Source organism: Colobus angolensis, unplaced genomic scaffold, assembly GCF_000951035.1.
Source record: "Colobus angolensis palliatus isolate OR3802 unplaced genomic scaffold, Cang.pa_1.0 Scaffold186, whole genome shotgun sequence".
Taxonomy (NCBI): domain Eukaryota; kingdom Metazoa; phylum Chordata; class Mammalia; order Primates; family Cercopithecidae; genus Colobus; species Colobus angolensis.
Genome location: NW_012114999.1, coordinates 2,948,520 through 2,975,570, shown reverse-complemented (window position 1 = coordinate 2,975,570; position 27,051 = coordinate 2,948,520). Strand labels below are relative to the sequence as shown.

General features: G+C 46.8%; 1 protein-coding gene across 1 annotated transcript in view; it reads left to right on the top strand.

The window, feature by feature from the left end:
* Positions 1-27,051, top strand: part of ABCA4 (ATP-binding cassette, sub-family A (ABC1), member 4) — a 134,789-nt gene that overhangs the window by 65,931 nt on the left and 41,807 nt on the right. The window contains exons 15-26 of the mRNA XM_011940010.1: positions 2,200-2,421; positions 3,704-3,908; positions 7,356-7,421; positions 10,172-10,261; positions 12,592-12,766; positions 14,966-15,097; positions 16,307-16,446; positions 16,884-17,021; positions 18,365-18,558; positions 20,566-20,650; positions 23,344-23,549; positions 23,909-23,957. Coding sequence (XP_011795400.1) covers positions 2,200-2,421; positions 3,704-3,908; positions 7,356-7,421; positions 10,172-10,261; positions 12,592-12,766; positions 14,966-15,097; positions 16,307-16,446; positions 16,884-17,021; positions 18,365-18,558; positions 20,566-20,650; positions 23,344-23,549; positions 23,909-23,957 — 1,702 coding nt within the window. The remainder of the gene's footprint in view (positions 1-2,199; positions 2,422-3,703; positions 3,909-7,355; positions 7,422-10,171; positions 10,262-12,591; positions 12,767-14,965; positions 15,098-16,306; positions 16,447-16,883; positions 17,022-18,364; positions 18,559-20,565; positions 20,651-23,343; positions 23,550-23,908; positions 23,958-27,051) is intronic.

Genomic DNA, 27,051 nt, shown 5'->3' with positions numbered 1-27,051 from the left:
ACGAGAGTGAAACTCCGCCTCAAAAAAAAAAAAAAAAAGAAAGAAATTGATTTCAGGCCTGGCGCAGTGGCTCACGCCTGTAATCCCAACACTTTGGGAGATGGAGGCGGGCAGATCACTTCAGGTCAGGGGTTCCAGACCAGTCTAGCCAACATGGTGAAACCACGCCTCTCCTGAAAATACAAAAATTAGCCAGGTGTGGTGGCACATGCCTGTAGTCCCAGCTACTCAGCAGGCTGAGGCAGGAGAATCTCTTGAACCCAGGAGGTGGAGGTCACAGTGAACCAATATCGTATCACTGCACTCTAGCCTGGGCAACAGAGCAAAGCTCTGTCTAAAAAAAAATAAACATAAAAAAGAAATTGAAGGCCGGGCGCGGTGGCTCAAGCCTGTAATCCCAGCACTTTGGGAGGCCAAGACGGGTGGATCACGAGGTCAGGAGATCGAGACCATCCTGAGCTACACAGTGAAACCCCGTCTCTACTAAAAAATACAAAAACTAGCCAGGCGAGATGGCGGGCGCCTGTAGTCCCAGCTACTCGGGAGGCTGAGGCAGGAGAATGGCGTAAACCCGGGAGGCGGAGCTTGCAGTGAGCCGAGATCGCGCCACTGCACTCCAGCCTGGGCGACAGAGCTAGACTCCGTCTCCAAAAAAAAAAAAAAAGAAATTGATTTCATTCTTCTGAGAATTGCAACAACTACCTTAAAGTGATTCCATCCAAAAGCCATATGTTCAGCTTTGGACTTATTTTTATGGAGCTGCGTGTGGGTGACGCACAAAATCAGGAGCTCTGAGTCCTAATCTAGACTTTTATTTAGATTTCCTCAGATTTGGGTTCTAGTTAAGCATGGGTCTCTTCTGTGCCCCGCCCCCCCTTGCCATTTGTTTTGTCTGTTTTCAGTCTGTTCTGTCAGTACCCACAGGCAGGAGAGCAGAAAGGAGAAATGGCAGCCACAGCAGACAAAAGGCACGTTCTTTCCACTCAGCTCTCACATGCCCATCACAGATACTACTCATCGGTCTCTTTTCTACGAGAGGAACCCAAAACTCCAGGGAACTACTGCCAATTGATCAGAACTCATTTAGGACATGGACCTATTTGTTGCTTTATGTTCCTGGGAAGAGCACAGGATGAGTTCTATGTACTCATTTGCGTGTTCAGAGAGTAAACTGCCTCATAGGATGCCTCTAGCAAAGGATAACCAAGAAGGTCTAATACACTTGACAATCTCAGTTTATCCTCTAGTGCAATTGGATAGCAGTTCCCCTAGCGAAAGTTGTTAGTTTGGTCCTATTTTCTACATAGCCAAAGTGGTTGATTCATTGGTTAATGTGAAGGTTACTGAGTACTGCCAGCAGGTGCTAGGAAATGTATTTGTGTGATATTCATGGATGGGGAGGATCAATCCATTTCCAAGTGATTTGGATTAATTACTGATGTTTTCACCTGTGTGGGTAGCAAATCTCAGAAAATCAAGTACAGATGATGGCATCGGGCAGGCCAGGCCCCAGGCAAAACGTTGAAGCTCCTCTGGAGTCCCCTCCCATCTCCCTCTTTGTTTCCCATATACCTGGTTTATCCAGGGCCCTGGAGATGCTCCAAGATGCCCTACCCAGGTCTTCCTCCCTTGTCCCAGCCATATTTCTCCACATGACCACTCTTCTCACCAAGGATTTGCTTACTTAACACTTAATACATACTATTAAAAGAGAAACTTAGGCACATTAAAATGTTAAAGAGTTGATTCCAGCAAACTGATTCACAGGAGGCTCCAGATCACAAGTGGTTCAGGGCACCTCTGAGGGGTAGGGAAGCAAGACAAAGAAAAACAAAGCAAGTATTTGATTGATTCACAGGGAAAGTCCCTGATTAGAGGTAGTGGGCAGTCTGTGGTTAGTTAACTTTCTGAGTTGGGTTTTGGTTTGCTGATGTAGGAACACAGAATGCTGGGGCCGTTTCAGCCTAATGGTCTCCCAATTAATTTTTTTTAACATTACTGATGACTGATAGGAGTCTAATGTGCTACTCTTCCCAGGGAAAATGGCATTCCTAGGATTAAAGGAACTCAGCGCATGGAGTGTGCATTGTAGAAATTTAGACACTAACAACAGGCTCGTGCGAGAGAGTCCTTTAGGGCAGAGTGAGAAGGCGTCCGGACAAGGGCAGGCATTACTGACGCATGGCCTCTTGGTTTCAGCATGGAAGAATCCTACATTACAGCGACCCATTCATCCTCTTCCTGTTCTTGTTGGCTTTCTCCACTGCCACCATCATGCTGTGCTTCCTGCTCAGCACCTTCTTCTCCAAGGCCAGTGTGGCAGCAGCCTGTAGTGGTGTCATCTATTTCACCCTCTACCTGCCACACATCCTGTGCTTCGCCTGGCAGGACCGCATGACTGCTGAGCTGAAGAAGGCTGTGGTGAGGCCCCTGGGCTGGCCCCTGTCCTACGACACGTTTCCTCAGAAGGGTCTGTAGCAGTTCTGAAGACCCAGCCTGCCCTCTAAGGGGGTTCACTTTGCCTTTGACCTAAGGTTAAAAGGTTCATGTGAGGCTAAAAGGTACAGGGGCAAAAGTGGGAGGAGTTCTCACCCTGAGCGATGCAACAGTGACTCCTCACCACACCTGCTTGATTCGTCTGCCCTGGAAAGTCATTAAAAAACCAGTTCAACTCATGGGTCCCTTGGTTTACTCACAAGAGAGAGCCAGCAGCCCATTTCACTAGTTTTCCTTTCCCATTCTTTGAGAAGAATCAGAAGGGAGGGAGCTCGCCACTTTACTCTCTGTCTAAAGATATGTTTCCATTAATTAAAAGTTTTTGTTTGCTTCAGAACAAACTTGGAGTATTTCCACAAGTATCTTTAACATGCTCTACCAGTGCTTGCAGAAAGAAGTGCAGAATGAGACTGTCCACAGAGTCAGGCTTGCCAGCCAGGAGAGGAGTCCGGAAACTGACTTCTGATGGCCTGAGAAACTTCCTAGTTCACAATTCCCAGACCCAGACAAAGAGCACTGTCTTTTCTCTAATTGTTTTCAAATGGGCCATTTCCACCCTCTAATCAGCCTCTGGCCCTGGAGGGTGCAGTTCCCCTTGTCCTCCGGAGTCTCCCTGTCTCTGTGCTGTAGAGTCAAGAAGGGATGACCACCTGCCCTCACTGGGAAAAGACAGAAAGTCTGACTTATTCTCACGACTCACACTTATTGGGCTCCAGAGGTGTCAGGGCATCTGCCTTTCATTTCTTAGGTTAAATAAGAAATCAATCGCTGCCATTTATTGCACCCAATTTTCTAAAAAGATCACAATGGATTAGTGGCAAGAAATCCTTATGACTCATCTGTGGGCAGAGCTGGGCTATTTTGGTAATCCTTGAGTAGGCAGATGGAACTTTGAGGCCACCTTCTTGGGTACATAGATCACTAGGAAGCTATAGGTCTCACAACTGTAGATTAGGGCTGGGCTGAGAATTGTTTCATGGTTTTTTGTGACTGTATAGCTAGAGACTCTCTTGTTTGCAGAGAGACACTCTGAACTCCCCCTAGCTGTCTAGAGGAAGACGGCCTTCACCCCTCCTGAGGTGACCTTACACTGGGAGGCAATGGGGACCCTCTTTTGGTCCTCCCCTCTACCTTGAGGGCATCTGGGTGCTGTTGCATTGGATAAAAGGCACTGCTCATTTTCTGTGCCCTCTCTGCCTCACTGCAGAGCCTGCTGTCTCCGGTGGCATTTGGATTTGGCACTGAGTACCTGGTTCGCTTTGAAGAGCAAGGCCTGGGGCTGCAGTGGAGCAACATCGGGAACAGTCCCACGGAAGGGGACGAATTCAGCTTCCTGATGTCCATGCAGATGATGCTCCTTGATGCTGCTGTCTACGGCTTACTCGCTTGGTACCTTGACCAGGTGTTTCCAGGTAAGCATCCCCCGCTATAGGGTAAAGGTAATTGAGTTCTTCAGATCCCCAGCCCTCTCCATTCATCTAGTTTAAATTTCATTGCTTCTAAGCTCTTTGTCAGAGCCAGCATTTGAAGTTTAAATCTAGAAGTCAAAAATCCACCAGCAAATCCTACTGGCTTTACTTGAGAAACAAATCCAGAATCTGATCTCTTGTCACCACCTAACTTTCCCAATCCCAGCCTCTTCCTTCCACTACCACCTCGCATCAGTCCATTTTCCACACTGTATTCAGGGAGATCCTTTCAGAATCAAGGTCATATGGTGTCAGCCCTCTCTGTCAAATGCCTCCACTGGATTTTCCTCTCGTTCAGAGTAAAACCCGGTGTCTTAACCCTGGCCTCCAAGATGCTTCATTATCTGGCCTCCAACTTTCTTCCTCTTCTCATGATTTTCCCTTCTCCTCCATGTTCCTCTGCTCCAGCCACGTCGGCCTCCTTACTGACTGTTTAATACACCAAGTGCATTTCCTCTTCAGTGCCTTTCCACCTGCTGTTCTCATGCCAGAAGCACGTTTCTCTCCCCCGACCCCCCAACCCACCCCTCATATCTGCAGGCTTGCTTCCTTACTTTGTTAAGGTCTTTGTTCAAATGTCACATTATCACAGGGATCTTTCCAGACTGAAGAGATCTACACATCTATGGCTCTATAAACAACATTCCTTCAGGGTTCCCATCCCCTTACCCTACTTTATTTTGGGGAACATTCTTCAACATCTGATATGATGATGTATCTTATGCATGTATTTACTGACTCTCTGCCCTTAGTAGAAATGAGCCTAGAGGGCAGGCACATGGTCTATTTTGTTAACCGTGACAGTCCCAGTGCCCAGAATAGTGTCTGACCTTTGGTGGCACTGTAAATATCTAATTAATCTGTGGCATGGAAAATCAGCTTTTGTAAATTGGCTGTTTGCACAGTCATGTATTTGCTTGGTAGAAAATCAAATTTTCCTTCAAATTAGCATTTTCTGGTCATTAGAGCTGCCCCACCTTCATCTGAGTGGTCTCCAAGTCAGCCGACAGCCTTCTTGTGCTATAACAGCCATGCCTGGCTCTTGATGCTGTAGCCAAGAGCAGGCAGGGGACAGTAAGGCTGGTCCAATCCACGAGGAGGGACAAACTCACAGCTCTCAGATCATCTCAGGGCAACCTTTGTTGGCAGAAATAGGTAGGCGTTGGCAGAAATAGGTAGGCAGCCACCCTCAATAGGAGGAAGGCCTCTAGACTGGGTCAGGAGGCCTGGGTTTGCATCCTAGTGGCATGGGTGCATTCGTTTACTAGAGCTGCCATAACAAAATACCACTAACTGGGCGGCTTAGACAACGGCCATTTATATCTCACAGCTCTGAAGGCTAGAAGTCCAAAATCAAGGTGTTGGCAGGGCCATGCTCCCTCTGAAACCTATAGGTGCTTGGCCACTCCTTGACTTGTAGATGCACCCTTCTGATCCTTCATCTGCACATGGCATTCTCCCTGTCTTACATGGCCATCTTATAAGGACACCAGCTGGATTGGATTAGGGGCCTACCTTGCTCCCATGTGACCTCATCTCAACTAATCACGTCTGCAATGACCCTGTTCCTAAACAAGGCCACATTATGAGGCACCTGGGGTTAGCACTCTGGTGTCTTTTTTCTTGACACTACTTCTGACACCAAATGTGTGTTTTGGTTGTTGTTGTTGTTGTTGTTGTTGTTTTGGCACCAACCAATTCTCCTATATTAATGGGTTGTCCAAGAATTCAATTGAATTCTGACACTATCCAGAATTCACACAGACTCCACGGGTTCAGTCCCACAAGACTGCCCCCTCTTCAGATGCCAGCTGGAAATGTGGTGCCCAGGCTACCCACACTTTTGCCAAAGTCCTGTACTTACAATCACAGCTTTAAAATGAAGGATACAGCTCAGGAACCGCCACATGGAAGAGAAGCACGGTATGGGATTGGGGGCAGAGCTTCTATGCTTTCTCTAGACACACCACCCTCCCAGCACCTCAAAGTGTTCAGCAACCCAGAAGCTCTCCAAATCTTGTTGTTCAAGAGTTTTTATAACCCTATCTCCAGCTCCCTACTCCCCTACTGGAGGTTGGGGGTTGGGACTGAAAGTTCCATTCTTCACATGGGTGGTATTTCTGGCGACCAGTCCCGAGAAACTGCAGCTATCTTGGGGCTCTACCCTGAGTCACATCATTAGCATAAACTCAGATGTGGTGGAGGAAGGGGCTCATTATGAATAAAAAAAGACACTCCTTTCTGCCAGGAAATTCCAAGGGTTTTAGGAGATCTGTGCCCTGCACGGGAGCTGGGAACAAAGACCAAGTATATTTTGTATTATGTTACAGACCCCAACATATCTTTTTGGAGGGAGACCAGATTCAACCCATGACGGTGACTTTGAACAAGACACTTGAACTTAGTCTGCTTTTTCTATCCTACTAGACTGTTGGAAAGAGATATAATAGATGAAAATTAGTTGATTAAAATGGAAATTTGTGCGTAATTCAAAAGTTTTATTTTAGCCAAGCTAAAGCTTTCATTTATTCACCAGCTATTTACTGAACAGTACCTGTGTGTGAGGCTCAGCAGGGCCAGGTTCCGGGAATAGAGTGGTGGAGATAAAGATCCAGACCTGCCCCGAGGAATAGACAGTTCAGTGGCAGCAAAGGCCATGAAACATATGGCAACTCTTAAAAAAAGCTGAGACCATGATTCTACAAAATCAACATTTTGTAGGGAGCAGAACTTTCAAAGAGAACTGGACTAGAAATTTGGGAGTCTTTTTCTTGGAACCCTGGTGGATCCAGCTGAATGAGGGGTGGGGGTGTAGAATTAAAAACAGTGACATTAGAACTGGATTACCTGTGTTGGAATTCCTACATTTCTGTTTAACTCTCTGTGACCAGGGGCAACTATCTGTGATCAGGGGTAGATGGCTCAAGCTCAGTGTGCCTCACTTTCCTTTCTCACAAGAATAATATTACTACCTATCTCCTGGGATTGTTTTGAGGTTTAAATTATTTAACACATGGAAAGCACTCACAGCAATGCCTGCCACAGAAAGAATATCCAGTACATGTTAGTGATGATCACCATTGTTATTATCTGACTCCTGGAAAAGGACTTCATTTAATAATCTCATGAAACATTTTTTTTGGAAAACTAATGTCAACCAAGATTATTGGTCTTACTGTTGCTTATAACACCCCAAAAACATGACCGTGTGGATAAAAATATGTTGGAAGGAGTAATCTTTCTAGGAACCTGAGAATAGCCGTGTAATGATAACTACAAATACCTGTAGTTACAATTTGAGGTAGATAAACCCTGGATCTGATAGAACTGCGGTAAGGTAGGATAGGGAGACTCCTTCGACCTTCTCTGTTTATTTGCTTTTATTTTTAGGAGACTATGGAACCCCGCTTCCTTGGTACTTTCTTATGCAAGAGTCGTATTGGCTTGGCGGTGAAGGTGAGTCCTTTAAAACACAAATCTTAATGTTTGAAATCGGCTCCTTGGGCTCTGTGCAGGATGCGTATGGGTCACAGAGGTGGCCTTCTATGTAAACGGTGTGATTCCTGATGAGTCAGCTGCCTCCGGGGACTCTGCCCCTTGATAGGCATTGCAGCCTCTGGGAGCCCACCTTTAACGAGTCGCTGGGCCCTGTGTGATCATGAATGGCTGATCATGGATGAAGCCCTGTGTCCTGTACACTTTGTCCAGTAGACTAAATTGCCCTATTTAAAAAAGGCCAAGCCACTTCAGGGTTCAAAGAACTTTTGCAACTTTTCAGTATAAAGCAGAAATCCAGGGAATCATGAAGGAACCTTTGCATTCGTCCCCCACTGCCTTCCTCGTTGCCGTTTTATTCTTCTCTGCCTTTTCAAAATATAAGTTAGTTTGTTCTCCCAAGATGCAGACTCCTCCTGGGGCTGAGGCTGAGCTGTTGATCTTCACAGTAATGCCTCAAATTCTCCTGTTGATATTTCTTAGGGGTGGGGAAGAAGGCTGAAAGGGCATTTGCCCACAACACATCTTAGGTAAAAGGCACCTTTACTGCTGAACCAAACAGGAGGCCTAACTAGAGAAAGTTCTAGGCAGGGAGAAACAGACTCTTTTGTGAGGTCTGAGAAAGCAAAGAAATTCCAGAGTGTGAGCAGGGCCTCCCCTAGAGCTGGGAGGCTCTGCAAGCCAAGGAAGTACTCTCCCATCTGTTTGTTGCTCACCTACCTGTTCTTTACTTTGTATTGTTGGGCCTGGGCCAGGACTTATCCTGTAAGCACTGAGATCGATGTTTGTTTTCTCTAGGGGATTAGTGTAGGGCCTTTAAAAGGTTTGGCCAGGTTTTTTTTTTTTTTCTTTTGTTTTCACTGGGTCAAACAAACAGCACGTTAACAGCTCAGGATTTTTTCATTGTATTGACTTATTCATCTTGTCTACCTGTAAACTTGTTAATTGTTTACTATAATAAAATTATCATATAATAAATGAAAAATTTCAACACAGGGGTGTATTCCTAGAATGTTTTTAATGTCAATGAGTATCCGGGCTTGTGGGCATTTTTTTTTCTCTACAATCCCAACAGATACTCTGCCTCTTAAGAAAAAAAGAAATCATAAGAAAAATATGCTCCTTCAAAAGTGAATCACAAATATGTTTGCCAACGGAAGGCAAATATTTTTCACCCGTCTCATAGGCTGGACTGAAATGGATTTCTAAAACTCTCTAAAACCAGAAAAGAGCTGAGTGTCTACCCAACCTCTCTCCTTTCACAGATTAAAAAATTAAAAATGGAGTCCAGGAGACATCCGGTATCTTCCCCCATTGGTCACTTGGGACAAAATCTGGAACTTGCACATATATTGCCTGGCAGGAAACTCATTCCAGTGATTAAACTCTTCAAGAGGATGTTTCCTCTTGCTATTTCATTACCTATTTGTGCAGTTTGATAGCTAGTAAAGTGATCAAAGGAATCGTGGGGCATAGATTCAAAAGTCCTTCAGGAAGCAGAAATAGAAGAACAGTACTAGAGGCGGCAGGTCCCTGACCCCAGGCCCACTACCTGCCGCTCCAGCACATATCCTGCACGTTTTCAGAGGGCAGGGGACAGAGGGGCCCTGGGTGGCTGTTGCATTGAGAAATCTCGCCCTGCTCTTGTGTGTGCACTTGAGGCCGAGAGCCCTTGGATGCTTGGTGACAGTGGTTTCCTCCTGTCCCTGCCTTCCTGTCTGGCAGACTGACTGGTCCTTCTGCTTCTCTTCTCCTTCCAGGATGTCCTGATGTCTTTTTAAACCAAATGCCAAGTTTGCCAAAAAGTGTCTGTGTGTGTGTGTGTGTGTGCGCGCGCAATGTGTGTGTTTATACCACACTTCACAATTTGTCCAGGCTTGTATTAATACCATCACCAGGCTCAACCCTGGTGTTAATTCCAAGATACTTAAATGCCCATCTAGGTGAATTTCTCAGGTAAACCATTTCCCAAGCTGCAGTTTAAGCTGGCTGCCCGTCATAGCACTTTGAATAGACTTTGTTTATGTTTTTGTTTTTTGAGACAGAGTCTCACTCCTGTCGCCCAGGCTGGAGTGCAGTGGCGCTATCTTGGCTCACTGCAACCTCCGCCTCCCGGGTTCAAGTGATTCTCCTGCCTCAGCCTCCTGAGTAGCTGGGATTACAGGTGAACGCCACCACACCCGGCTAATTTTTTTATTTTTAGTAGATACGGGGTTTCACCAAGTTGGTCAGACTGGTCTCAAACTCCTGACCTTGTGATCTGCCGGCCTTGGTCTCCCAAAGTGCTGGGATTACAGGGGTGAGCCACCGCATCTGGCCCCTGAATAGACTTTTACTCAAGGTTCGCTATGACTTTCACATGTTTTGGATTGGAGTAAAATGGACCAGTGGTGGGCTAAAGAAAATTAACTCATTTCAAATTCAAAACTGGTTTTCTTAATTTTTTAAAAATCACAATTTCTGAAACTGTGGGCTCCTCCTGGCACATTGAGAGGAGGAGGTGAAACTCTCCAAGTCTGAAGCGCCTGTTACACATCTTCCTCTGGGACTGGCAAAGATTGTGCCATCATGCTTGAGTACTGCACAGCCCTAAAGCAGGTCAGAGGCTGGCTAGGAAACTCATTTGCTCCCCATACCGCTCCCCTCCTTTCCTGCCTTTGCTGGTTCTCAGCTCCCGGAGGTAGAGTAACACTGGCTTCTGATTGGTGCAGGGTGTTCAACCAGAGAAGAAAGAGCCCTGGAAAAGACCGAGCCCCTAACAGAGGAAACGGAGGATCCGGAACACCCAGAAGGAATACACGGTAAAACCCCAATAAAGAATGCACAGCAGAGGCGAGGAAAAGGCTCTAAGCACTGCAGAGGGCCAGAGCAAAACATCTCATGGCAAGGGTGGAAAGAAGCCCAAGAAACTGACTCTCTCTGTTGACAAGTGTTAAACCAGATCCCTTCTCAGAGGTCCATCTGCATGTGTGTGGAATGAATGGTTCAGCCCAGACATTAGCGCATATTTCCTGGAGAAAGCAAATACCAACTATGTAGTGTGCCTGTGCCCTTGTTAGGCAAATCCCAAGTGAGTTGCACAAATGTGCTGACTTCCGAGGATTTAGCAAGAACAATAACTTTGGTCACTGGGACTTAAAGCGGATATGAGCTATAAGGAAAGACAAAAATAAATGCTTCTGTGTCCAGGGGGAAAGAGACTCCAGGGGAGCTGACTACACTTCACTTACGGCTTACAAATCTAGAAGGCCATTCATTGAAACCATCAGAAGCCTTTCCTGACAGTGGAAGTTACCTAATAATCCCTAAACTGATGACCCAGGTTTACAAGTTCTGTTTTTCCTGCCTTTTGCTGCCCTCATCTTCTCTCTTAAACTAGTTCTGTATTTTTCCCAAGGCTTTTCATTCCCTAAGCATATGCATTTCCCTGTGGCCAAAATGCTCTGGGTTTAGACAGGCCAGCCCCCGGGCTCTGCCTGACAGGGCAGGAGAGGGTCTGGCTTTTATCCCTCCAGCCCACCACAGGGGTGTACTGCCCACTGCAGTACACCATGCCTCTGGGAAGATTCTTCTCCCACAGTGGAAAGTCGAGGCTGAAATCAGGAGGCTGGGGACTGATTCCACCTCAGTTGCAGGCAAGGCCAGGAGGCACACACAGAAGAAACAGTGGAATTTCTCCCCCTAGGGAAACAAATGCTTAAAGCTACAGTATTAAGATGACAAATTAAGGCCGGGCGCGGTGGCTCAAGCCTGTAATCCCAGCACTTTGGGAGGCCGAGACGGGCGGATCACGAGGTCAGGAGATTGAGACCATCCTGGCCTACATGGTGAAACCCCGTCTCTATTTTTTTTTTTTTTTTTTTTTTGAGACGGAGTCTTGCTCAGCCGCCCGGGCTGGAGTGCAGTGGCCGAATCTCAGCTCACTGCAAGCTCCGCCTCCTGGCTTCCGCCATTCTCCTGCCTCAGCCTCCGGAGTAGCTGGGACTACAGGCGCCCGCCACCTCGCCCGGCTAGTTTTTTGTATTTTTTAGTAGAAACGGGGTTTCACCGTGTTAGCCAGGATGGTCTCGATCTTCTGACCTCGTGATCCGCCCGTCTCGGCCTCCCAAAGTGCTGGGATTACAGGCTTGAGCCGCCGCGCCTGGCCTCCCGTCTCTATTAAAAAATACAAAAAACTAGCCGGGCGAGGTGGCGGGCGCCTGTAGTCCCAGCTACCCGGGAGGCTGAGGCAGGAGAATGGCGTAAACCCGGGAGGCGGAGCTTGCAGTGAGCTGAGATTGCGCCACTGCACTCCAGCCTGGGCGACAGAGCGAGACTCCGTCTCAAAAAAAAAAAAAAGATGACAAATTAAGCTGTGCCATATAGGGTGAAATGAAGCAGGGAGAGACGGGAGGTCAGGGAGAAGTGAGAGCACTAGGTGAGGGTCTGCAGTGGAGGGGGCATGGGAGGAGGAAGGAGGGGAGTGGGATTTGAGGGATGGTGATGGGGAAGCGTGGACTGCCCTACCCACCTAATTGGACAACTCTGGGAGTTCTGAGGAGCAAGAAGCCTTAGTCAAAGTCAGCTCAAAGATTCAAGCCAGGGTGACTAGGAGAATGGTGGTCCGGAAAAGGTCATGGGAGAGTCTGAAAGCAGATGTTGTTTTGGGAAGATGAAGAGCCTAAGCCGCTTCCAGAAATTCATGAGGAAATGCCCCATGGACTGTTGGCAATGAGGGCCTAGGACCCAGGTTGAGCTTGGGGCCAACTCTCCCTGTAGACAGTGAGTGCACTCTGATGAGCATGGGCTCTGGGTTCAAATCCCAACTCTGCCACTCGTGCCTATGTGTCCTTGATAGGAGAGTTGATGTCTCTGTCTCTGAGGTTTCCTTGGCTATGGAAATGTACCTAATAAATGTTTACACCTTAGGACCGTTATAAAAGTACATTGAGGTAATTTGTGTAAAGCAGTTGAAGCAGTGCCTGGCATATAGGAGGTGCTATATAAATGTTTGATGCTATTATTACTATTATGATTCCGCAGTCTACAGGGGCAGGTGATGTTACAGGCAGAAGACAAGGACTGGAGAAAAAGCCCTGGGGCCGTGTAATTAGGCATTATGTTTACATCATGTTCATTATTTTCCTCCAAGACTCCTTCTTTGAACGTGAGCATCCAGGGTGGGTTCCTGGGGTATGTGTGAAGAATCTGGTGAAGATTTTTGAGCCCTATGGCCGGCCAGCTGTGGACCGTCTGAACATCACCTTCTACGAGAACCAGATCACCGCGTTCCTCGGCCACAATGGAGCAGGGAAAACCACCACCTTGTGAGTCTTCCAGCAGAGAAGCTGGCTGCCATGCTAGCCTGTCATTTCCTGGCTTAGTCTTTCCCTGTCAGCGGATGTCTACTCTTTCCCACAAATTTTAGTGACAAATATTTGTGGCCCCAAGAATGTGTAAAAGCTTGCTGCAATATTCAAAGCTCACTCATATGTATTCTCTTGAGGGGGAGGTAGAATAAGTTTATTGCCCCTTTTGTGTGCTGGGGAAGTGGACATTCATTCAGAGAGTTGAAGTGACTTTCCTGAGGCCACTGAGTTGTCATGGCTCAGTGGGGGCAAAAGCCAGGCACCACGGTTGCCTCTTGTTTCTCACACCTTGAGTCTTTCCCCGATCCCAACAGTCCATGGTGGTGATCAAATCATGGCCACTGTCATCACGTGCACGGAATCTATAGAGTCCTGCTATTTCCCTATTTCCTTTCTCTTTGCTTTGCTTTCTTTTTTTTTTTTTTTGAGACAATGTCTCACTCCATTACCCATGCTGGGGTGCAGTGGTGAGTGCAGTGGTGCGATCTTGGCTCACTGCAACCTCCACCTCCCAGGATCAAGCGATTCTCCCACCTTAGCCTCCCAAGTTGGTGGGACTACAGGTACATACCGCCATGCCCAGCTAATTTTTGTATTTTTTTTTTTAAGTAGAGACAGGGTTTCACCATGTTGGCCAGGCTGGTCTCAAACTCCTGACCTCAGGTAATCTGCCCACTTCAGCTTCCCAAGGTGCTGGGATTACAGGCATGAACCACCACACCAGGCAGAGTCCTGCTATTTTCAAGGAAAATTCCTTTTCCTACCAATCATTAGGCAGGCTTCAACATCAGCTGATGAGGGTTAGTGGTAGTTCTGGAGAAAGTAAAAAAAAAAAAAAAAAAACAAAAAGCAATCAGTCTCTAGAGGGGCCTGTGGAGTAACCGCCGGGCAACAGAAGGTCAGGGCATGGAAGGCGAAGGGCTCTGCGTGGACCTGTCAGCTCCGCAGGGGTCCCACTCTCCTCCAAGGGACCCGAGCGCCATCTGCTGAGAGAAGAACAGGGCCCGCCATGGTTTCCCAAGGAGCAGCAGACACGGACCTCGCAGTGGGCAGCGAACCCACGTGACACAGTCTTCACGTCTTTTGGAGAGCCCCAGGAAGGAACAGCAGTGTGTACACCCTGTGATGGAATGTTCTCTAGGGCGGTTCAGTGTGAATGGAATGTGGGGCCGGTGCCATTCTATTTGGTTCTGTTTCCCTCTAGTGGTTGATCCGCGGAGATTTCAGCTTCTCCATCAGGACAAGTTCAGATAGCCTGAGCTGGTATCAGGGACAGAGCTGGGTGGGTGTGGCGGTCCTGCATCCATCTGATTTCTCTCCATGCTAACTGATATGGTCAGAGAGCTGGAAGTAAAGTCCAGCACCCCAGGGCTCCGCAAAGGCAAACACATTACTTCATCAGCTGCTGACATGCAACTTCCCCCGGGGGTTAAAACAATGTTTAATACTAACAGTAATAATATTTTTGAGTTTTACTTTATGCTGGCTCTGTTCTAATGTTGTAAGTGTATTAACTCATTTAAGCCTTACAACAGCCTAGGGACATGGGAGTCATAGTCCCCATTTCACAAAAAGAAAAAAAAAAATTACCCACCGTTGCTCTTGGGCTTTTTATATTTTGGATCCAAAGCTAATACTGATGGTGGTAATTGCCATGCCTGGCTTCCATCAGTTAATCAACAAATGCCTAGGACTGCTTAGAGTTATCGCCTTCATCAAGACCTTACCCGGCTTTATGATGATGACACCTGGCTTTTCAATAGCCATGACTGCTCACCCAGGAGGCAAAGCCTTGAGTCATGCACCAAACACCTTTTATTGATCCTCTCCAACACCAGGCTCTGTGATGGCTGAGCTGGGGATACCTGTGACTGCATATGAACATTCTGAGGCTGGGAATCCCAGAAGCCCTCAGCGTTGGCCTGGGAGCCCCAGGAAATAAGTAGCAGAGAAGGACGGCCGAGGTGGCCCTCTGCATTAGGGCCTGGATGCACACGCTGGTGCTAAGGAGGCCCCACAGCTAACAGCGGTTTGGGTTTGATTGACAGCTCAGGCAGGAATCCAGTGAGAGTTCTCACTGAACGTAGTGTGGGGCAGCCCTCCTAAGGCATGTTGCTAAAGGCCATCTCTTCTGCCACTGACTCCTGTGTTCCGCAGGTCCATCCTGACGGGTCTGTTGCCACCAACCTCTGGGACTGTGCTCGTTGGAGGAAGGGACATTGAAACCAGCCTGGATGCAATCCGGCAGAGCCTTGGCATGTGTCCACAGCACAACATCCTGTTCCACCAGTAAGCAACACAGGAACTGAGACCTCCCCATCCCCTCTCCTCACCTCTGCCCCCAGCACACTTTTCCAGAGCCCAGCTCAGGGATGCTGGGCTGGGGCACAGGCAGAGATACAGACTCTTATTTTGTTTCCTCCATGTTTAAGGTCCTTTGTCTTACTTCCAGTGAGAATTGTCCCTCAGAATATGGGACTCTGGCTCTGCTGCTCAGAGCTGAGGGCTTCCCCCTCAGAAGGATGAAGCTGCCTTCACTCTGACAGAGCAGCTGATTGATCCCCTAGCCTCTTGTGCAGCCCTGAAGTATTTCCTTTCAGGGACCAAAGACAGGAGGACCATTGTTCCTTTTTCCTGTGTAAGCCATGGCATGAAAGGCAAACTTTTCAGGGGGCTTTTCAGTTACTTTTTTTCCCCAATAAGGTATCTTTTATTTCTTATCTAAGAAGCTATGCGTAGTCATTGTGAAAGAAAAAAAAGGAAGGGAGGAAGGAAGGGAGGAAGAAAAGGAAGGAAGGAAGGAAGGAAGGAAAAAAGAAAGGAAGGAAAGAGGAAGGAGGAAGAAGGAAGAAAAGGAAGGGAGGAAGGAAGGAAGGAAGGGAGGAAGGAAGGAAGGAAGGAGGAAAAAAGAAAGTGAGAGAGGGAGGGGATGAAGGGAGGGGAGGGGAGGGAAAAAAAGGGAAGGGGAAGGGGGAAGGAAAGGGAAGGAGGGAGGAAGGAAATATAGGTAAACAAAAAATCAAAAATAAAAGTCACCTGTAATTTCACTACTCAGAGATAACCACTGTTAACATATTGGTATATAATTTTTTAGAACTTTCTCCTATACATGTATAGATAGATAAACACATATACTTTAAAATCATAAAGAATAGTAAAACTATGCATACAATTTTATAACCTGACATTTTTTTCAAAAAAAGGATTGCTTTTTTAAACATAAGATATTATGAACATCTTTCTTGTCATTACATATTCTTCTATAAAATAATATTTAGTGTTTACAGACTATTCCATTGTATGAATGAACTATGTAAGCCATCCTCTTATTAGCTATTTAAGCAGGGTCTGCTATTTTTGTTTTGTATCATAAACACCACCGCGGTGAGCATCTTGATTGCTCTGTCAAGAATACTTGTCCTCAATTATTTCTGTAAGGTCGGCTGCTAGAAGTGGAAGTGCTGAGCCATTGCTTTTCTCGTTGTCCCGTCCTCCTAGCCTCACGGTGGCTGAGCACATGCTGTTCTATGCCCAGCTGAAAGGAAAGTCCCGGGAGGAGGCCCAGCTGGAGATGGAGGCCATGTTGGAGGACACAGGCCTCCACCACAAGCGGAATGAAGAGGCTCAGGATCTATCAGGTGCTGGGAGTTGGATGGAGACAGGGCCACAGATGGCAAATTCATGGCTTCCCAGTGCACCCAGGAGGCAGGGGAGGCTTGGAGCAGGAAAGCTTCTAAGGGTGGGAACACCTCTGTGAAGTTACCCCAGAAATCTAACAGCAGCCCCCAGAGCATTATCCCTGCAGAGCACTGTCTCGCAGCAGCCTGGGTTTTATTTGTCCTGAGGTTGATGTGTTTGAACAGTCTTCAAAGGGTCTGATCCAAGGAGTAGATGGTTGCCCTTTCTGCATTTACAAAGCCTGAACAGTATTAGGACTTTGAACGCTATGAACATCTAAGAGGCAGCATCAAACCGCTGCTGGCTTAGGGTGCCCCCACAATGCCACTGGCCCTGGGCCTTTCTCGTCCCCACCCTCCACAGCTCCTTAACTCTCCCATCCTTCTTGTGCCTCCAGGTGGCATGCAGAGAAAGCTGTCAGTCGCCATTGCCTTTGTGGGAGATGCCAAGGTGGTGATTCTGGACGAACCCACCTCTGGGGTGGACCCTTACTCGAGACGCTCAATCTGGGACCTGCTCCTGAAGTATCGCTCAGGTAACAGCCACTGCTCAGTCTCCTGGGCTCTCACTGCGGCTCTACCTGTGGTCCCCACTCTCTCACCTGGCATAGCTGAGTACAGGAACCACCATGGCTACACTTAGAAGGGGGTTTGTCAGTGACTTGGTGAATCTAAGTTCCAGCTAAAGCCTCCTGAGGTTTTTAAAAATATAAACAGGGAATCATTGATAAGGCAACCTACTTCCCAAAATAGTTTAGAAAATTCTCTCGACCTGCAGCCCTTCTGTCTGGAATGATGGATGCTACTCTAGGTGAAAGTCCTCTCTGACCATGGGGAACCAGGTCACCTGCAAACATACCTAGAAGCTCCATAGCTGTCAGATGACCACTCAGGACCAGTGCAAAGGTGACCTGCTGGGCATTCAGTGCTCCAGAGGATGGCCGCAGATGGAAGTGGCTCCTCTGTCATGGCACCTCTCAGACAAGGGCTCAGATTGGAAGACACAGCAGGCAGAGCTGAGTGCCCATAGAGATTAACAGGACGGTTCAACCCCATGATTGAGCCAGAGCTTTCCCCCTCACTCTACTCACACAGCATTGCCCTGTGCCTTTCTCTGAGAGTTTGTCATCCTGGAATCCTCATTGCTGTTTTCTTCTTCTAATTTTTTTTTTTTTTTTTTTGGTGAGACAGAGTCTCGCTCTGTCGCCCAGGCTGGAGTGCAGTGGTGTGATCTCCACTCACTGCAAGCTCCGCCTCCCAGGTTCACACCATTCTCCTCCCTCAGCCTCCCGAGTAGCTGGGACTACAGGCGCCTGCCACCACGCCCGGCTAATGGTTTTATTTTTAGTAGAGATGGGGTTTCACCATGTTAGCCAGGATGGTCTTGATCTCCTGACCTCAGATGATCTGCCCACCTCGGCCTCCCAGAGTGCTGGGATTACAGGACTTTGGTGAGCCATCGCATCTGGCCTGCTATTTCCTTTTAATGACATCTCCAGTTAGGGAGAGTATGCACGTGTGTGTTCTTTATGAAGATTATAAATGCAAAGTTTAATGATCCAGAAAATGCACGTATGGAACTCACTAGATGCTGACCATAATACACAAGCCCCTAATATGGAGATTTATTTGAATCACATCCTATGCTGGATGCAGAGACACTGTGTGTGGCAATGCCTTACAGTATATAGGATGCTATGAAATGTTAGTTATTATTGTCCTAATATCCTGGAATTTGCTGCTGAACTAGTTCCCTTGGATGTTTTTTAGTTAATTCCTGATTTTTGCAACTATGTAGCCAGGAAATTGCTGTACACCCTTTACCAACCACACCTAACCCAGGGCAGGGTTGGTGATTGCCCTGGCCCCTACCTTGCAGGCAGAACCATCATCATGTCAACTCACCATATGGACGAGGCCGACCTCCTTGGGGATCGCATTGCCATCATTGCCCAGGGAAGGCTCTACTGCTCAGGCACCCCACTTTTCCTGAAGAACTGCTTTGGCACAGGCTTGTACTTAACCTTGGTGCGCAAGATGAAAAATATCCAGAGCCAAAGGAAAGGCAGTGAGGTAGGTGTCTGCCCAGGGAAGGACCCTGGCCTGGGTGAGAAGGAGCACACAGCACGGGGCTGCCACTCCAGACATGGCTACTCACACATGCTCTTGTCATCAGAATCAGTGTCTTTGTTCTGGGACCATTTGCAGAAGATTTTGATGAACATATTCTGAAGCCTTCTCCTACAGAGATGCTTTAGCCAAAATGAAACAACTAGCTTTTTTTTTTTTTTTTTTTTTTTGGTGAGACAGAGTCTCGCTCTGTCGCCCAGGCTGGAGTGCAGTGGCCGGATCTCAGCTCACTGCAAGCTCCGCCTCCTGGGTTCACGCCATTCTCCTGCCTCAGCCTCCCGAGTAGCTGGGACTACAGGCGCCCGCCACCTCGCCCGGCTAGCTTTTTGTAATTTTTTTTAGTAGAGACGGGGTTTCACCGTGTTAGCCAGGATGGTCTCGAACTCCTGACCTCGTGATCCGCCCGTCTCGGCCTCCCAAAGTGCTGGGATTACAGGCTTGAGCCACCGCGCCTGGCCAAAACAACTAGCTTTAAATGGTCTGCAATTATTACATGCCAGATTACACACCAGGATCCCAAGCTTCAGATGTGGTTTGGTGCAACATAGAAGTGAGTGTCTTATTTTGTAAGGTTAGGCTGTTTTAAGAGCAATTCGTTAAGCTTCATTCTTTTTTCATTTCAACATTCATATTCCCTAATTAAACCTGAATTTCAGTGGTAAGTGAAGGGTAAGAGGAGGCCTCCTTGGGTGCTATAACATAAAAATGATGAAGCCAAAAAATACCAACCAACGGAGACCACTTCAGCACATCTGGAGACCCAGTTTTATGTCTGTGCTGCCAAGTGGACAGAACTGTGTCATCCTAGGCAAATTATTTAATTCCTCCATATTTTTTTCCAGTCCAGAGGTCTTTTTTTTTTTTTTAACACCTATTATGCCATGAATTCATAGGGAATAGGTTCCAGCAGCTCAGGCTCCTTCCCACTGATTCTCACAAAGTGTGCTTCTCTAGGTGGAGCAGGCTGGCACTTCAGTTGAACCCAGGTACCTTTCTCTTTGGCTTCTTTCTTTTTCTGATCATTTTCCTTCACGCGTTTCAGGAAGCCATCTCAGCTCTTAGAGTGCTTAACGTGCTCAATACGCACATTAATTCTCTTGGCAAGAATCTTGCCCTTAACTTGTTTGTTTACAACAGTGCCAACAGCATGCTGGGTAACGTTGTAGACTCTCCCAGTTTTGCCATGGTAACACTTGTGGGGCATTCCTTTTTGAACAGTACCCATTCCCTTGATGTCTACGATATCACCTTTCTTATAGATTCGCATATACGTGGCCAAAGGAACAACTCCATGTTTTCTAAAAGGCCTGGAGAACATATATCGGGTGCCTCTCCTCTTTCGCTTTGTGTTCGTCATTTTGGTGAATTACTGGAAGATGGCGGTTCTGGCTGAAAGACACTCCTTATTTTTTTTATTTTTTTTTTCTTCTTCACATGGAAAATAAAGCTGATGACCTCTGCTTCTGCTTCTTAGGGATGTGAAGATAAATGAGATAAAGTATTATAAATGTGCTCTGGGCTTCTTAAGAACAGGCATCACTCACATTCAAATGGTCACGATTATGATATGGCAGCATTATTTATGCCTCTGGTTTAAGTGTCTGGCTGCTGCTGGGGTTTCCTGTTTCCATCCACAGGGAGGGAGGTGCAGAATGTCTCCCACAGGCAGAACCTACAGCTGCCACATAATTGAAGACAAGCCAAAGGGACCTTTGGAGGTTCTGCTGCTCTCTGTGCGTGACTCACACACTCTAGGATAAAATCAAGCGACTACACCCTCAGAATGCTCAGATGAATTAACAGATTAAACAGCGAAGAAAAAAATGTGTTGACTACACTTGGCAGTGAGAAATAAATAAAGCAGGCAGTGACAGCAGCCGGCATCAGGGAGAGGCTGTCACTGAAGGGATGTGCATCTTGTCAGTCATCCCGTCCATCTGTCTGTTGCAGGGGACCTGCAGCTGCGCGTCTAAGAGTTTCTCCACCACTTGTCCAGCCCACGTCAATGACCTAACTCCAGAACAAGTCCTGGATGGTAAGGACTGGACGGGCCATACTTGGGTTCCTGTCTGGCAGCCATCTCCCACCATTGCTGGGTCTGTCCTGTTGTGATGCATTTTAATGGGAGCAAAGAGAACACTGTGTACTTCTCGAGGTCACGCAGTTGTTCTTTCGCTTTGAGCTTCTTTCTCCTCGTCCACCTTCCTTCATTCCCAAAGGGATTTTAAAAGTCATGCACCTAAGGGCCTTCTCCCTTTAATTAGGAATACACTCTGCTCTTACCCTTAGTAAGCCTTCATTCCTGGGGTCTCCCTGCCCCGGCTCCAGGCCACATTCCTTAGTCTGGGGAGAGCTTCTTCTACATGTGTGCCATGGCGCCCTCTAGTGGAAGCATGGTGATGCACGGCTCTTCCAGTGAGCTTGTGGAGTCAGATTGCATGTGTGGATGGCAAGTCTGGAAATAGCATACACTCCTGTTACACTCCTGATTCTCCCCTCAGCTTCCCAACTTCCCGGTGATTCTCCCTTTAATTAGGGTGCACTGAAGCTCTCAGGGGCGCCCCCATCTCCAGGGAGCTGCAACAGAGAGGCTATCCCCTCTCTATGTGAGAGAACATGTGAGAAGCAGATTCCCACACAGGAGCAAAACTAAACTTAGGTACTGATACAAGTTAATGAATGGGCAAAGTATCTGCTTATCAAAGAAAAAGCAAATTTTTCTATTTAGCACAAGCTTTTTCTAAATGTTAAGAATTTACTAACTGAAGTCTGGTGAAGCAAGAGAACCGGACAATATTTGTGTCGTCCGATCATTACAACTGGAGGAAACATGCCCGGAGAGCCATCGTCATGGTTCATGCAACTGCCTTCTCTTTACACTGAGAGACCCTGTGATGAACAGCAAACATCTTTTTAGGATGACACTTCTGGGTCTTCCTCCTAGCCTGCCTTCCTGTGGGTATCTGTCTCCCCACTCTCTGAATCTTGGTCAAGAAGTTTGTATTTGTTTTAAATTAATACTAATATGTTAAGTTACTGTGATTTGCCAAAATTGGGTTGGAAACAAGGCCTGAGTGGCTGAATGGTTCCTTTTTTTTTTTTCAATTACTTTATTTCTAAACAAAGATTTTCTTTGTATAGAATCGAGATGCTGTGAATGGTGGGAAATGCAGTCCATAGTTATGCCTCAATTTGTAAGACAGGGAAAATCATTTAATCCCCAGTTAGCTCCTTGAAAGTCTTTTCACTCAAACACACCCACACACCACACACACACTCATGGACCTCCCTCCCAGATGCCCAAAGCCCTGCTGACCTATAGAGCTACTTCTGGAAAGGCTGACACATGCCTAAGATACAATTCCTGGGAATCCAGCAGCTTTGGGTTCAATTTCCTTCCTAAGAGAACAATGAATATGACCCCTGGAGAGCGATTAGGGCAGAGCTGCTTCCTTAACATAAAGGACTCTCCAGCCTCCGTATGAAGTCATCCCAGAGTTAAAGACAATCAAGTCCAACTTGCAGATTTGACATAAAGCAAGACTTCCAATCCAGCTAGGCAGAAGGATTTTGGTTGAAAGCTATGAAATTCCTTCATATGGATCGTTTTTTAAACAGCAATAAAAGAAAAGAACCTACTGGGTGTCCTCAACTCTGAGAGCTGCTTTCTGAAAGTTGTGTTTTGAGTGCTGGAATCCCTCTCCCTTTGACCTGCCTCTCAAGACAATGTGTGAGAGAACTCTCTCTTCAAGTGTATGCAAGTGAGGTTTTTACAGTTAGATTTTTAATTTTAAAGTAATACACACTTGTACACAAAATTCAATTCTGAATGCATACATGTGTCAGATAAACAGTTGATACCTGACACTTGTTCACAGTCCACGATACGCACCCCATATCCTACCCCCTCCCCCAGCTTCTCTCCATGGCTTCTCAACCCCCCTCTGCATTTCCTGTGAGCTGAGGATTCAGTTTTGTTTGTGGAGGCAGGTGCAATCCCAAGAGAAACTGTGCAGTCTTCTGAGAAGTTAGAGCAGGCACGGGTGTGTGATTTAGGGAAGGCACTTCTCACTCAGCTTGGTCACCGGTTCCAGGTTTGTGTCTTGGGCAAGTCCCCCATAGCTGGGGACAGACCAGAAAAATGAAAACGACTTTGACTTAGCCCTCAAGTTTTCAGTGAATGAGAATGAAAAGCAACCATGACTAAGAGATTTCTTACCGAGATGATGTAAATGATAACAATAGCAGCCAGCACTCACCTATGTGCCAGGTATTTCTCTAACTGCTTTGTGTAGTTTAACTCATCCGGTCCTCAAAAACAACAATGAAGTGGATACCATTATTTTCCCCTTTTCACAGATGAGGAAACTCGAGTGTGACCCACCCAATGTAACATAGCTTGAGGGGACAGAACATTTGGTTGAACAGAGGAGGAACTGGCACAAGAAAGTTGCATGACCCCACCCCCCTGCCTCGCCCCCAGGTTGCACAGCTAGCTAGTAGGGAGGACTTTGCTTCCATTTCCCTCTGCCTCTCAATGGTGATCTCAGGGCCAACTAAGCTAAAAACAGACTTGATGGAGCATCAGTCCTCTGAAAGAGTCACTGCCGAGATACAAAATGCCTCTTCCTCAAAGGGGAGGTGGAGAGAAGTAGGAAACCTGGGAAACCTCACCATCTTCCAGGTTCTGGAAAACAGAGCTGGCATGAGTCTTTTTTCTTGTCCTAGGGGATGTAAATGAGCTGATGGATGTAGTTCTCCACCATGTTCCAGAGGCAAAGCTGGTGGAGTGCATTGGTCAAGAACTTATCTTCCTTCTTCCAAATAAGAATTTCAAGCACAGAGCATATGCTAGCCTTTTCAGAGAGCTGGAGGAAACGCTGGCTGACCTTGGTCTCAGCAGTTTTGGAATTTCCGACACTCCCCTGGAAGAGGTAAAGTAGAGATTCCAGCTGGTTTCTGTCAAGTGCCAGAAGTGGCAGTTCTTTGAAAAAAGTCTAACATTAGAGCAAAGTTGTGTAAAAGCAAAAAGCCATCATTCCCCACCCAAGCATAGCAACCATCTTTATTTTTGGCATACTTCCCCCTTCTTTGTATGCATACATATTTTATGTAGTTGTGGTTACTGTGTGCTTACGTTTTTGTATTTATAGAAGACAATGTTCTTAGATAAAGAGTCTTAATGGATTTTCTTCCCATTATGAAGCAATACCCAACAAAACAGAGCTTGGGTTAGATTTTTCTGAGAGTAGGAATGACTAAATAAAATTCTCTCTTTTTTTCTTCTTGACAGATTTTTCTGAAGGTCACGGAGGATTCTGATTCAGGACCTCTGTTTGCAGGTATGGTGCTGGAGACTGTGGCTTGTCCCCTTCCTCGCCCCCCTCCCAAGTTCTATCTTGAAAATCTAAGGGGCTGGGTGCGGTGGCTCATGCCTGTAATCCCAGCAATTTGAGAGGCTGATGCAGATGGATCACCTGAGTTCGAGACCAGCCTGGCCAACATGGTGAAACCCCATCTCTACTAAAAATACAAAAGTTAGCCAGGCATGGTGGCACGCACCTGTAATTCCAGCTACTCAGGAGGCTGAGACAGGAGAATCGCTTGAACCTGGGAGGCAGAGGTTGCAGTGAGCAGAGATTGTGCCACTGCACTGCAGCCTGGGTGACAAGAGCAAAATACATGTCAAAAAATGTCTAAGGAAAAAGTCATGAAACAACAAAAAAGGCAAATACTCCTCCATAGTATCTGACTCCCCAATAGTAGGCACTTTGCATCCTAGATGGCTTTGAGTGACAAAGGAATAACAGACTGAGTTAGGTCTGGGTGGGGACACTTTGGATGAATGAGGATTCTTATGGAGGTCAGCTTGGTAGCTCCATCCCTCAGCTTCTCGTGCCGGGTCCCCAGTCCCTTGTTCCTGCCACATCATCATCCTCATCTCTTCCTGTCATCTCCAGCAGGCCTCTGATCCATCCCTGTCTGCATGAGTGATAGCTGGCAGAGTCCTTAGCGTTTATTAAACACAACTCAGATGCCAGTCTCTTGGCCCCTTTGAGATCAACATAAAATCATTTTGAACCCTTATTTAGTGGTCTATGGGCTTTGAAAACAATGGGGACCAAAATTCCTGTGGATTCTAGAAGTCTCCCTTCTACATGTGTCAGCCTGGGCACCAACTAGCTCCTTCCATAAACTTTTACCAAACCCACAGCCACACAAAGCATCTGTGAGTATAGCAGAGTTTACGGCAGAGGGTGGAGGGTCGGGAGATAGACATGTGACAGGGTTACCTGCCACACAAACAGAAACTACTTCTGATAGAACACTAGGCATCCATCCACACTGTAAAATCCTCCCCTGGTACAGGCAAAGCTTTGCAGCGATTTTCCTTTGCTGCCCCTAGGTTCCTAACACCTCCTAAACCACGAGTTACCTCCTTCTTCTCAGTGTGGCATATTTCAATGTTTTCCTGTTGGAGTGTTTCCTCTTCATGGGGATTCTGGAATCAGCTCTTAAGATAACTTGGTTTTCATCTTTCTTCATAAGTGAGCCCAAACATCTATCTACTATGCCTAGAACTACCAATGGACATATATACCAGCCCAGATAGGCTTCAGCCCATCCCAGTACGTCACGTGGTGGCCAAAAGATGTAGTCATCCTGGCAGAGTGGGGGTGGAGCAGGAAGCAGTTCTTTCCAGGGGGCAGGAGCAGTTTACCACGTAGCCCAAGTTTCTTTCAAGCTCTGCTGACACAGAAGTTGAATAATCTCAGCTCACCCAAAGTCAAAGACTTATATTAACCAAGACCAGAATGAAAATATGCTAATTTATATCAGAAGCTTTGCTGGATTCAAGAGTTAGGGCCTTTCACCTGTACCGAATATTCCTTCTTGATAAACAGGCCCTCTCAGAATAAATTACACATCAGAGGACTGTTTAGTCAGCATAAGCGTAGAACAGGATATTCCAAAGATACAGTCAAGGGGAGTGGGTAAGAGTGTAGCTTCTGGAGTGAGGCCGACCAAACATCAAACCTGAGCTTCATAATTTGCAAACTTACTGGCTTTGGGTAAGTACTCAGCCTCTTTGTACTTGTTTCCCCATCTGCAAAATGGAGATAATAATAGCATCTACTTATAGCATTGTTGAGAGGATTAAATGAGTTGATGCTTGCCAAGTTATAAAACAGTATATGATCTCTGATTAAAAATTAGCAACTCTAGACTCAAGGTTTACAAATCATCTTTTACCTCAAAGCACTTAACATCCATTGTCTTGTTTGATTATCACTGTAATCTCATGAAGCAGGTCGGGCAGGGATCTGCCACATCTGGGGGAACTGAGCTCACAGAGTTTGGAGGGTTTGCCTAAAGTCACCCAGGCCGCTGGGTGTCACTCTCTGGTCTTGGCTCTCAAATCTGGGATGCTCAATGCCACACTCTTAGCCACTTTTCAGATGGCTAAGTACATTTATTTTGAATTAACTCAGTCTTAGAGGATGTCATTTTCTGACCTTGTCTCCAGAGTTTAAAGGAACCTGTAGCTGTGCATTGGGGTCACACATTGCGTGGCGTGGAGAGGGTCTGTGGCTGACTGCCACGGTTACTACTTGAGACCATCATTACAGCAGTTACTACTGTTACTGCCTGAGAACATCATTACAAGACTGAATGAAGGGATGAACATAGAAATGATAACAAAAAACCAAAGTAACTATTTTAAGGAAAGGCTAGCATCGGGAAGAAGAGAAGAAGAAAAGGGCTTCCTGCTTCTAGTGAGTAAAGGCAGTCCCCTAAGCTTCTGCAGCCCTTCGTTATTTATTGGGTAACAAGAGCAAGGAGCAGGAGGTAACAATTGGTCAGCTACTTAATTGATCACAGGTTCATATTGTTACTGACAGGTTTCAATTATGCCTAATCATAAGAAACATTTGTGCAGCCTCCAACAAAGGTCAATGCCTCTTCTGAAGGGGTGGCTCACAGTCAGTAACTAGAAAGCAGCAGATAACCAGGGACAAACTGGCGATTCTGAATAGGCCTGGAACCCTTAGCTCTGGCCATGTCAGTGGGCTCCAGTCAGGATGGAGCCTTCAGGGAGAGATCAAAGCTCAGAGGTTTGAGATGATATCAGCCAGCAAAAAGGAGGGGCAGCAGGGATCCTCCCAGAGGGAGGGCCAGCCATAGCAGACGTCAAATCTGAGCGCAGATCAGGAGAAGGAGCCGGCAGAACTGGGGCTCTGGCACCGAGAACCTGCAGAACTTCACCCCTCTGAGTGCAGGTGCCAGGGCTGGGGCTGCCACCCGGCCTTCGCATTCCCAGGCCTGGCACATCATAGGTAAGTGTAGTTAAAAGGATGACTGAGCTGACCCAATTCCCTTTACAACTGTCCTTGTCCCGGGGGGGTTGAGGAGGGTTAAGAAAGCAGCTAGGGA